The 13,350-nt window shown below is 40.3% G+C and overlaps 1 protein-coding gene across 1 annotated transcript in view; it reads left to right on the forward strand.

The window, feature by feature from the left end:
- Nucleotides 1–4,948: 4,948 nt before the first annotated feature.
- Nucleotides 4,949–13,350, forward strand: part of LOC101860825 (sorting nexin-8) — a gene marked incomplete at its 5' end in the record, with an annotated part of 20,589 nt that continues 12,187 nt past the window's right edge. Inside the window, 5 exon segments of the mRNA XM_013084389.2 lie at nt 4,949–5,161; nt 5,747–5,861; nt 7,253–7,374; nt 12,345–12,425; nt 13,015–13,175. Of these exon segments, the coding sequence (XP_012939843.1) occupies nt 4,949–5,161; nt 5,747–5,861; nt 7,253–7,374; nt 12,345–12,425; nt 13,015–13,175 (692 nt within the window).

Consider the following 13,350-nt stretch of genomic DNA (forward strand, 5'->3'; position numbering starts at 1 on the left):
CCGCCATAACCGACTGGCATGTCTGTCTGATTGCGCTATAGCAGTATTTTATTTACAAAGATAAAGAAGAGAAAAAAACGGGGTTCCAGAATAGTGTCTTTATAACAGACTTCTCATTATTTCGGGACTCGTTATAAGTGGACTCCACTGTATAGGCCATATATGGCCTAAATAAGGTAAGGGTGGGGGGGTTTGCTTATATAGGCTGTATGTGGCCTAAATAAAGTTAGGGAGGGGTTTATAGGCCATATGTGGCCTAAATAATGTCACCCTTAATTCTTTCATTTTGGAGTGTCAGTGGTCTAGAGAAAAAGCGAAAAGTGGTTTATTGATAAGGCTGTTGGGCTCGCAACCGAAAGGTTGTTGGTTCAAATCCCATAAGGGGCCCAATATTTTTATCCATCTGAAAGGCAGTTGTCCAAATTTCCTAAACTTCACCCAGGTGGAAACAGGTACAGAGCAATAGACAGTGAAACACAGCTGAATACCATCAAATGATCTTGTCCGTTTGATAGTGTTTGAGCGCTTAATCAGCTGCTTGCACTGTGACTGTATGCTTCCCAGGTGGCTGAGAATGTTTCTGAGTGTTCTTGGGTTTGCTGGGGTAATAATGCAGATTATAAAGCGCATCGAACTTGCTGTTAAGCAGAAATATGAGATATACAAATGCTATTTATTATTACTTTTTATCTTGTTATCCAAACATTTTATTTTTATAGTCGCTATTTTTAGCATATTTCCACACAGTATGACGTCAGCATTGAATATTTTGGTGTTGCTTCCCCTTCTCTTTTCTTCTATAACAATTTTCTCCAAAATACTCACACGTTCAAATAATTATGTACACAGCCATAACCATTTATTTATGGAAGCATTTTCAAATATACAAAGCATTTTGCTTGTGGAATGCTGATCTTTATATATCTATTGTAGGTGAGTACTTATCTATCTAAAACAGCTATGGCATTGCTGTTCAGACCCACACCTGACTGCAAATGAAACATCAGGTGAAGAACTTGATCTAGACCTATGACGAATTTGGTAAATTTGATAAAGAAAAGTGCGGGTGGTTGGCGGGTGCTCTAGTGTGGTCTTTTTCTTCTTCTTTCCTATCAAACATCTATCGTCCTTATCTCCCCTTCTTCTTTTTTATGTTTGTTACTCTCTTGTAAGACCTCTAATCTTCTGGCGCTCATATGACCTTATGCAGTTGCGAGCGCCGTAAAACCTCTACGAAAACACACCCAAAAAAAGACAGAAAAGTCTCTAAAACATTGGTGGAAAGTGCTCTCTGCTATTTCGATATATTTTTCTTTTTTTTGTCAAAGAACATATAACCAAAAGTGATTCCAATTTAGTAAGGGTGCAGCTTGAGATGTCATGGATTATGTACTTAAACTTACAGTGCTAACGCTTTGTCTAAAATAAATGGCTTAATGGGGAAAACAGTCTGATAGAATTGTCCTCTACCTTTATGTTGTCAAAATTTTAAAATGGATCTGCTACCTCTTTATTATTTTGATTCAAAAGAAACTAATCAACCTTTATCTTTTTAAAACCGTTGAGGTGCATATTTTGACACATCTAAAAAAAAAATGAACTGCCATGTAAGTCAAGTAAGCAGACGACCTTAATTAATTCCTGATCTCTTTATAGTCTCTTGCCAAACCATCAAGCTCTGAGAAAATGTTTGGTCACTGGACATTTAGGGTCGATTTCAAAATGTTCTTCGTAATTCTTTGACCCTCGGATATACTGTAACAAAATAGCACCATGATTATGTCTCTTTTTCTGTACCCAAACAAAAGCACTAAATAGCCCCCTGATTGTCTTCACTTCCTTTCCCAAACTGTGCTGTAGGTACTTCAGTGGTTTGACTACTCGTGAAATTGGGGCTTTTGAAGTTCGAGGCTCAGTTCAGTCCAACAATATGTCCTTTGGTAGGACACTTTTTATGAACGTTCCCATTTGGCCCAGTCCTGTCGAAGATGAACATTAAATTTGAAGGACCCACCTCTTACATAAAAGCTAGGTAAAACTGTTTCTTTATTCTAAATTGTTTTTATGCCATTGAAAATTTAGTATTTGTTGCGATGCTACATTTGATGAAAGTTCATATTTAGAAATATGAGCAACTAGATGATGGAGAGAGGAAATCAGTTTTGTATTAAGTTCCCGACAAGACTCAAGAAGATTATTACAAAGGTGGAGAACTTGACTCAAATGTTAAAGTATTTAAAAAGTAAAGAAAGAAGATGGGCCATGACACCCCCCCCCCCCCCCCCCCCCAAAAAAAAAATTAAACTGGAAAATAATATCTTACGTGTATCTGGGTCTAATGTCCATGTGTGTTATTTCAACATTGGAAATAAAGGTATTGCACGTCTTAATGGTATTCTGTGGTTTGTTCTTGTATCCGAAGTTTTATTAATTGTTTATACTGTAGAACACGGCTATAGTGGGACTTTTGGTTCCAGAAGAAAAATCCCGCTGTAGGCGAGTTGCCGCTATAGGAATGCAATGGGGAAATTACCGGAAATTTTCTAAAAATCCACGTGATTACCTCCCTTCCATATCAATGAAATTTGCGCTTTAGATTTATCTTCCTATTATTGTCAACTTCGTTGATTATCTCGGCCTTTAATTATAGTGAAAAGCATTTCCTTTTGTCTTTGTTGGAAGCCATCTTTTCCTCGGTCCTGTTGCTTCTGCTGTCTATCGTACCGATAGGCCTACTGTAGATAACTGGTGAAGTGGATGCGTGCGTATGCCTCTGAGCACCAACGGTCTCAATTCAATAAATCAGGAATCACACGCTACCCGCTCTCCTCTTCTTTTACTTTTTGACCTGGCCTAAGGCTATGGCCTATACGCTCTCCTACTGAGCGTTTAAGCTACGGCACATCACTTTTGGAGTGGCTCACTTAATGCGTCTCTCCGCACCATCTCTCTCTTCCACCTGCCCCACCTCCATCATCACTGGACTAGCCAATCGCAACGTCACACCGCAGACTGCCTGTTTGGAGCCCACCTGCAGCCCCCCAAAACCCTTCCCCCCAAGCGAGAGCTCGCTCGATCTCTCCCGCTGTATCCGAGTTAAGGCCTTTCTTTGCCCCGCTATATCCAAGCATAAGTAATTGAGTTAACATCGTTAAAAAACGGGTATCTCTGTAAATTCCACTGTAGCGGGTGCCCCTATAGTCATGTTCTACTGTATTTTCAGTCATCAGTGATCTCAAGGCTTGCTTGTGGAATGGTTGTGGGCTTGTTTTTGTTTGAAGTTGTGAAAGTAAGAGGTGTATTTCTTAGAACATATTGTGCTGTAGAGAGATTTTATAAAAGAATCATTTTCAGCTTCTTGATTTTAAAATCAATGGGTTATCATTATAAAATAATGGGGGGGGGGGTGTGATGGTTTTGTGCTCAGTGATAGTAAATTTTAATCGTCTGATACATGAGAGTTACCAGATAAAGAGAAAAATGCTGTATGGAAAACAATTGATCAAAAAGAACTCTTGTGCATTATCTGAGCATCATTGCAAAATCAGCTATTCATTTGTCGTGCGTTGCAGGTAAATTGACCTTCATGTGTCGATCAGTAGTGACAGTTTTATCTCACTTATCTGGATGGGTATAAACACTTCATTATCTCCCAATGATAATTTTAATGAATCCTGGCTGACAGTATCATGAATGCGCTTTCAGAATTCTCAAATGTTGTAGAGCAGGACGGAAAAAAAGGAGGATCTCATCTATTTAAGTTGTTATTAATGTACTTATCTATGCTGTCCATATTTCCCATCATCCCATTATCTTCTTATTATAGCAATGATTTATAACATCCGCCCCCATCTCCAGTACAATAGCAGATTAAATAAATAGACCATTGATATTTCCATCACTGTTACATATCCGCCTCCTTTCCGTCCTTTATCTTTATTCTGATCAGTTGGCCTCTCAGTTTTTGTCTAGATCTATCAAAAACAAATCATCAAACTGAGAGTGAGTGATAAGGTTTTTGCTAGACTTGTTTTTCGCACAGCTCGTCGATATCATGTTATTTTTTAACTTTTGCTGTGTTGCTTTAAAAGAAATTTATTATGGTTAGTTTGTTACGCTTCAAATTGTGGACTTTTAACCAATTTTTTAAAATTTTGTAAAAAGGAAGAAAAACATTTGAAATTCTTTGCTTAGGTTGTACATAAGTTGTATGTTGGTGGTTTGAATATATAGCTGGTAGATTGTTATTTTTCCCAAGCTTTATATGTTAATTGTGAAGCATCGTGGTGAAATCATGCGCTCATCAAAATTAATGAAATTTTTTTTTTGACTCTGAAAGCTACATTTTTCTGGCTGTTGGACTTTTTTTTTTTTTTTTTTAATTTTCTTCTTTAGCTCAACACCTTCGGTGTCCATGTCAAAAAGAAACCTTGATCAAAGGCACAAAAAATGTAAACATGCAGTTTCTATTGACACTCAAGTTTTTGGAAGTCCTTAAACTTTGACATCCATTTTCTCACTAATTTTACCTCTGAAAGTAGGTGACCCCCACCTCCTTCAATCGCAAATATCTCAATTTTTATTCTAGCTAGATTGGTTTGGGGGTTTTTTCATCAAAAGCAAGGCAAATAAACAAGCTTTAAGATGGTACCAATAAACTCTTCCATATGCCAAGCAGTGATAGGTTCCTGATTCAACACTGTCATGACACAGTTTCTTGTTTTGGTCAATCTTCATGTCCAATCTTTATCTGTTACTATGGAAGTGTTGTGACTGTCTCTTTTTTCTGCCATGCAAATGGTTGGAAGACAGCACTGGTAAGTCCTGTTTTTCTTCTACTCTGTTGTTTTTCTGTCTGTTTGTCTTACTTCTTCCTTGATCTAAATGATTGTTATTAAATCGAAGTGCTTCTCTTTACTCAAACTCAAAATCCTGAAACAAATTCGCATTCTACACTGCATCCTCAGAGTTACCCAAACCATCTTTGGGAGATCTTTCTGACCTGAAAGCTTCTAGTCTTCGCCTTCGAAGGGAACGAACTCCCAATGTGCTGTGCTTTGACTACAAAGAACTCTCGGACATTGACTTTGTGAAGGTGGAGCTGGTGCCGGAGAAGAAGGGCATCATTCTCAAACATGTGGAGTATGAAGTCACCAGCCAGGTGAGGGGTGGGGGGAGAAAGAGAGAATGATAGATTGCAATGTTGTGTTTTGTGTTTATATAAAACGTATCTACATTTAAGCTGCAGGTGAAAGCACTTTATTTCATTTTATAAGAGGATTGATAAAGTAATACAGTCCCTGTCTTCATCTGCTTTTTTAATTGAAGTAGGTCTTACTTCTTTGCTACCTTTTGTATCTGTCCGTTATTTTGCTTTTTCCGGCACTATATCTCATTATTGTGAAGATGTGTTTCTCTTTGCTCAAACTCAAAAACTCTAACCCATAGCATGTATTATAAAACTCTTTTGTCAAGCTCAAAGATGGGATAATTCTTTTTCACCATGCCTGTCCACAGCTTTCTCATCTCTTTTCTTTGTTCATGAGTTTAATGTCCTAACTCAGTAAGTATACTCCCCTGCTGATCCTTGGGATATGGGTGGTTGGAGGAGGTTTCAATAAGTTGTTCCTGCTTTTTGTTTTCTCCCTTTGTTGCTTCTGTCCATCTGGTTTAGGTTTTCACAGCACTAAGTGACCATTATGACATTGTCTGTCTTAACTCAAGCAACTAATAAACTTGTCCACAGCGCCACAAGGCGACAGTACAGCGGAGGTACAATGACTTTGTGGCCCTGCACGAGCTGCTCTCAAGTCGCTTCCCATACCGACTTGTGCCCAGGCTGCCTCCGAAGAAGATGGGAGGTGAGACATGGGGTGGTTGATGGCTGTTCTGGGCTGTTTTGTTTGTTGTTCTTTTTGTGCTTAGTTGCTATATTCTTCTATGTCTTCCCACCTGCTTCTCATACATTCAAAGTCTGAACCACCCCCCGCGGCAGTGCCACTGACTGAAGTGTCTTTAGGCCATTCCCAAAGGGGGGACATTTCTCGTTCAAGCATAGTAGAATTGTAAATGGGCTGACTCATGTCACGCTCATAACTGTGCCTGATCTACAACAGGGAACTGCTACTTTTTCTGTCCTGATCCCTGCTATTGTCATTTTCCTCTACTTCTTTTGTATGTTTGTCACTCTCTTGTGACCTGCTATTTTGGGGTACCTCGATAGTCGAAGCAGACCTTGTGCTGTTGAAGCTAGAGAGGTGAGCAGTCTAAGTCTGATTCCCTGTAAAGACTTCTCTGTTGACACCCACCCCTTGACGCTCATATGACCTTATGCTGTCGCGAGCGCCGTAAAACCCTCTACCATTAAAAAAATATGTATAAAGTCTGAATGGACGTGAAGCGAGGGATTGTCGGTGCCCCTAAGACAAGTAGGTCTTAGTTCTTTTCTCCCCACTCTGTTCTGTCTGTCAGTTTTGTGTGGGTGGCTGGCTGGTGGTCTGATTTGGTTTGTGATTTCCTATAAAACGTCTTTCGTCTTATTCTCTCCTACTGTTTTTCTTTGTAGTTACTCTCTTGTAATACCTCTAATTTTAGGCACTTATATTACCTATTTGTGACATTGCAAGTGCCTAAAAACTAAAACTAAAAGTTTTGCTTCACTGAGCGTTTAGTATCCTTTATTGTGTAGATATGCTTCCCTTATAGAAGCCTGGTGGCATCTCTAGGGGGTTTTCTGTGGTCTTCAGTCCAGGATGATCATTTTAATGTTCCATTTTTCAAAAATACTCCCTGGCTCTTCACATGGCAGTGACAGGCATTCTCACAAATGCACTTGCGGTAAAAATGACTCCAAGTTGCAGTTGATCTTATCTCTGTAAGACACTGGCTCTGGCCATGTGACCCCTTTTGGATTTTTTTGTACTGGGCATTCCTCTAGCAAATGGTTTGCAAGCTATTAAAATGTACTCAGCCCAGGTTGCAACATTTTACAGGAGAGAGAGAATACCGTTTCATTCTTTTAATAATTGTAGCTACATTGTGTGTTTTTCCATGGGTTTTTTTTTCAGCATTTAGAATTTGAAATTCAATATTATAATTTCGATAAAATATTTCTTGAGCACTCGCAACTGATACCACAGATGAAGAAATTGCAGTTCGATAAAATTCTAAATTTTGGGCTTAGTGTGTTTAAACAGCTAGCCGAAGAAATTATGTTCTGTGGTATTTCTCATGAGTATTGTTTATTTTGCAGCCTCAAGGGAGTTTATTGAGCAGAGGAAAAAGTCTTTGAGAAGATACCTCAATATTGTGGCCAGACACCCTCAGATGTACGACGACAAACTAGTCAGATATTTCCTCACCTTCACAGGAAATGTAAGTACAGTTGAACCTGCTATAAAGGCCAGGTGCATGAGATAATCACCTTAACAGCCTTAGACCTGCATTTTTGCCGACAATCGTCTGAAATCCGACAATCGTGACCCGACCCGCGAGCCGGTCGATGCTGTCGCTAGGCCCACCTGTATCAGTCAATGTGCGTAGTGCGAGGCCTGGCCGACTGCCAGCGCCCTCTTTTTCTCCCGTCGTCGGCTTTGTCGGCACTTTCGTTTTCGTGCTGACTGCCGCCGTCGGCGTTTCCGACATAATTGTCGGAACCTGAGTTGAAATGCGAATGCGAAAAAGTACGACGACCTAAATTATCTACTTTCAGTTTCGTGCTCGAGCTGCCATTTTGAATTTCGTTTGTTGACTAATTCAATTGTTCAGATCATGTTGATTCATTCAAGTCCGACTCACTTGTTCTAATAGAATCTAGTCTAGATCTAGATCTAGATTTATATAGATCATTATCAGGGTGGCCAGGGAAGTCGGAAATTGGTCGGAAATTTTTGTTTAAGTCGGATTTTTGTCGGAAAAATTTTGTTCCGACGGAAATGGTTGGATAAATGTCGGCAATAAAAGGAAATTTGAGGAAATCTGTAATTTGCCTTGGGAAAGACCTCGGAAAATACATAAAAGTTCTCGAATATTTGAAAACCAAATCCAATAACGTCCCTAAGTTCATTTCGTCGGTCGCGATCATTCGGCTTTTCCCGGTCTGAGGCTGAGAGTACGTTTCATGCGAACAGGCGGCTATGGCGGCAAGCGGAAATGTCCGAATGATGCCGAGGCTCGATCGGGAAAATCTAGATATACTTTCGCTTTCACTACCACCCTGAAATTTGCCGGTAAAAGTCTGATAACACAACATTGCTGCACTGTAACATGCAGTTTGTGCATGACAAAGGCTGAGTCGCTATGAAAATAAATCAATATTTGTCACTTGTGTAAAAAGAAAAGAAAGTTATACAAGCGTCTTGTCGGGCTCGCCATCGTGACCGGTCACTGAACCTGCGCATTTGTATGTCAGGGCGTCGAGTGAGTACCGCGAATGTTGGGGTCACTAAAGTTCATTCTAAGTCTGAGCGTTGCGAAGTTTAGGACTCCGGGATGGGGGGATTATTGGTTTTTTTTTAAAAGATACACTCGAGTGGGGGGGGGGGGGGGGGTTAAAGGCAACACCAGGGGGGAAAAATGAACTTGGTAGCAAATTTTAGCATTAGCATTTAGAATTTTGATAGCAACGAGAGCTTTCTGCATAGCGCATGTTGTGCAGGACCTACCTGTGTGGAATCGGGATCCGTCATAGCTTGTAAGCTGTGTTATTGAACTAAAGGGTTGGCGTGTCATTGGATGGGTGATAGTCGTTTGACCATGGAAAAACTCAGCAAGATAGTCTTTGGAGAGTAGAAGATTGACGGCACTTGGCATACTGAAACCCAGGCTAGAAACAGACTTATTTTTCTTATGATTTTTGTGACTAATATATGTGTAGACTATAACTAGAGAGAGAGTTCTAGACTAGATCCAGCATCATGGGAAATTGCTACTTCATCAACACTGAGTGGTTGTCCAACCCTAAGTATTCAGAATGATTGATGGAGTATCCAAATGATAAAAGCAAGTTTAGATGTAAATTTTGTTCCCAAGTATTTGTCATCAGTCATTCAGGTGTAAAAGCTTTGAACACTCACATGGTACCTCAAAAACACATGAAAGCCCAAACCAGCCAGTGTGGTGCCAAATCTATTCTTAACTCACTTGCGACTGGGCTCTTTCACCAGTCACAAGCGTTGAAGACTGGCGTTTTGGGGGGTATTTCAATAAATCACCACAACTCTCAGAATTACCCTATTGTAATCATTTTTTGACACAGTAAAGTAACATTCAAGCTTAATCTAATACAAAAAACAAAAGTTGTCTAAGTCTAATACTTTAATTTGTATGATTTTTTTTAAATTGGCATGAATTTGATTTTCCGAAAAATTTCCAGAGACGTGACAAGTAGAATGAAATTCACTGCAACAACAAAAATAAAAGTTCAAAGTGTTCTAGTTTGATTTGTATCCATGTGCGAGTGTTTGGTGAAAATATAAAAGCTGGTCTGTGCATTGATTCAGACCCATACACTGAATTACATGAGACAGATGTACGGCACGACGTTGTGATTTCGTTGCGCGAAAAACAACACCGGTACTAGTGCTAGATCTAGCCCTAAAACTACGACTCGGGCCGTGTTCGGGCACATATCCAGGATCCTAACCATTAGACACATCATATTCTGAGACACTAGAACTAATAAAACGCACAGAAGTATAGAAAACGGCGAAATTATGTGATTCTTGTTCATGCAACTTCTTCGACCGTTACTATGACGCGACTGTCGGATTACTATCAGCTGTATAGAAAAAAACAAAGCGCGAGTTCCGATCTGTTCAACTCCAGTTGGGGTCACTGTCCTTCACCTTCAATAACTTAAGAACTACCGGCCCCAGAGATACGAAACGAAGTCTAAGTAGCTCAGGCTTGGCCAAACAAGGGTACGAGGTGGGTCTCGCGATCCGTGCGGGATTTGTAGAGCGAAAAAAAAATTCCAAAGTTGGTCACGCAGGGCTTGTGAGACCCGTCGCGAGCGTCGCGGCGGGGGTCACGCAACTGTTGTGTGACCCGTCTGAAGTGAGTTAAGGTTACCAAGAACAGAACAAGTGTTGTGAGAGATACTGAAAGGAGCATCAACAGTAATATAATAGTAATAATAATAATAATAATAATAGATAGCATTTGTATAGCGCATATCCCCGCTCAACAGCAGGCTCTATGCGCTTTACACTATATTATTACCCCAGCAGACCATAGAACACTCCGAAACATTCTCAGCTTCCCGGGAAGCATACAGTGCGAGCAGCCGATTAAGCGCTCAAACACTAACAAACTGACAAGATCTTTCGCTGTCTATAGCCGGGTACCCATTCCCACCAGGGTGAAGTGAGGAAAATAAGTGTAAAGTGCCTTTCCCAAGGACACAACGTCGGGCCCCTAACGGGATTCGAACCCACGACCTTACGGTTGCGAGTCCGAGAGCCTAACCACTAGGCCACCGACTAGTAATCAACTAGAGCAATTGTTGACACGAGTCTTCTCATTCATGAGATGTTTTCAGGCTGAAAAATAGCTGAGATTTCAGTGTAGTAGCACAAAACGTGGCTACCTTGGAACATTAATTGGGATTGCCCCGGTGATGTAGTCGGCTATCCTAAAATGTGTACAAAATAGCTCCTTCTACGTGATTCTCTTTGACGAGAGCCGTAACACTGACAATGGCAAGAAACAACTTGACCTATAGTGGTAGGATTTTCTTTGGTGTGGTAGGATTTTTAGGAGGAGAATTTCCCTGGCCACCCTGATTATAAACCTCAATGGAGGATTCTTATTCCAATTCTATTGTGTCAAACCCTATCATAGGTTGTGCTGTAATATTAATGTTGGTAAAACGCATTTCATCAGGTGCGTGAATTATTTATTATTTATTTAGAAACTAGAATCTAGATCATATCTAGATCTAGACTCAGCTGAGTCCCTCTGTTCGGAATCGGATGTGGATTTCTAGTTCAAGGCCTATTCCTATTCACTTGTTCTACAAGATCTATCTAGATTTATTTAGATTACTAGATCTAGATCTATAATATGGAGGATTCATTATATTCCAATTCTATTGTGTTATTGTATCAAACCCTATTATAGCAATGTAGATCTAGATCTAGATCGAGGCCATATATTATTATGCTCCTTGCTTGTTTGTTTTGGAGTTTGGTTTTTAAAAAATTTTTGTTTTTTCATTTTGGACTTGTTCTGGCCCTTTTACATGAGGCCCGTTGCAGGTTCTTTTTGGGGTAGGGTTAGGGTTAGGTCTCTTCTTTATTGTGTTTGTTGGGGTGTTCGCTCGTTATTCGGAATTTCTTCCTTATGACACCTACAAAAGCTCTAATGTGGGGGGGTGCAAAAAATATTCAGACAATCTGGTTGAGGCTCACATGCTGGTCTACAACCTCTCCCATTTACTCCCTTGCATGTTTTATACAATCTAATGACACTGTACAATATGTCACCTGTATTAGACGACCATTTAATTCCCTGGGTGACCATCGTAGACAGTTTTAACTGTAGTGTCTACAGACTCACACTTGCACTTGTAAGTTGAAAAGCAAAAATTTGCATATTCACAACAGTTTGGTATTGTCCATTCCTTTATTCTTTCCTGCAAGCAATCCTTTCCCTTTTTAACACTTTGCCGTCACATCTCGCCGATCGGCAAGAGCGCCGAACTTTCGCTCCCATCACAAAACGCCGATCGACGATGTTTACCTCCCTGTTTCTTTGGATTTCCCCCAAAATGCTTGTGATGGCAAAGTGTTAAGAAGGAAATGAAGAAAGGTCTTGCTGTATACACATTTACTTATTTCATTTGTGCCATGATTTTCTTTTTCTTTTCTTTATTTCGAACCTTTCGTAATTGGCTTAAAGCACAAATAGTGGGTGGTTGGCGGGTGCTTTGGTGTGGTTTGCTCCTTCTTTCCAACCAAACATCTTTCATCCTAATCTCTCCTCCTTCTTTTTTGTGATTGTTACTCTCTTGTAATACCTCTAATCTTTGGAGTTTAACACTTATATTACCTTATTGTGTTGCAGATGCCGTAAAACTCTTACTAAAACTTTAAAAAGCAGAAATCAATGAGACATGTGGTCACCTTTTTATGAAAATATTTTATTCCTAACAATAATTCATTGACACTGCTTGTGGTGGCAGTTTGTATTATACTGACTTTTCAGGTAACTGTTATAATGTAATAAAGTATATTGAACTTGTGAGGAATGGGACACTTATTTATTTTCTCAAAGAATGTAAGTGTTGTTAGGGAAAAAAATGAATGTTGTGAACAAAATCTTTTTTCAATTTTAATCTTCAGGATGTCCAGCACAAGATCAAGGAGCAGTTCAGGAACATTCCAGATGAGTTCATGACAAGCGACATGGCAAGCAAGGCAAAGGTAGATTTACACAAGTGTCCACAGCTGTAGCAAAACTGCTTTAGTGTACTCTTGTGTGTTATGTCTGATTGAGGGGGGGTGTTGTTGCAGTGTTGTCAGTGAATGTCATAGCCGTCTGTACCCCAAGAGGTGGAGAGTGGTTAGTTATTAGTTAGAGGGTTAGAGGGTACCACTAATAGAATATCCTTCTTCACTTCTGCCATATGATATTTCAGTCTGCAGATGGTTGGAGGGTGCCAGTAATAGGTCTTACTTCTTCTCTTTCACTTTGTTTTTTCTGTTTGTCTGTTTTACTTGTTCCCTGCAATATAAGACTATAATCCTGTGGGTGTGTTCTGTCAAACCTACTGTAGTGACCACCTGTACAAACAGTCTCACCCCTGACACTGTCCACGACAAGCAGCTGTCCGAAATGACTGCTAACACTGTATTTTATGAACTAAAAGCCCCAAAATTTGTCCAGGATGACCAGGCAAATTTTTCATTGCTGGACGTGTTGCTACAAATTATTGGCCCCTATTGCTGTGGACGAACTGGCAACAAAGACGGACAACATACTCTTTTGTTTTTGTCCTCCCCCCTCCCCCAGGACTTGGTCCCCATGGACACACAACAGCAGCTGTCCAACAGCAAAGAGCACATCAAGATTTTGTATGAGAACGTGTCACGCATGAAGGAGATTGCTGAGCGTATGGTGATTCGCTCCACCACGTATGCCACGGATATGCTGCAGCTGGGACGACAGTTCAGGTAGGAACCACCCCCACCAATCCCATCCTTCTTTCTGCCTCCCTACCACCACCACCCCACCCCCCTTGCTCTCTCTCTCTCTTTCTCTCTCTCTCTCTCGCTCTCTCTCTCTCGCTCTCTCTCGCTCTCTCTCTCTTTATCTATCTACCTATCTCTCTCTCTCTCTCTCTCTCTC

Source organism: Aplysia californica, unplaced genomic scaffold, assembly GCF_000002075.1.
Source record: "Aplysia californica isolate F4 #8 unplaced genomic scaffold, AplCal3.0 scaffold00289, whole genome shotgun sequence".
NCBI classification, from domain to species: Eukaryota; Metazoa; Mollusca; class Gastropoda; order Aplysiida; family Aplysiidae; genus Aplysia; species Aplysia californica.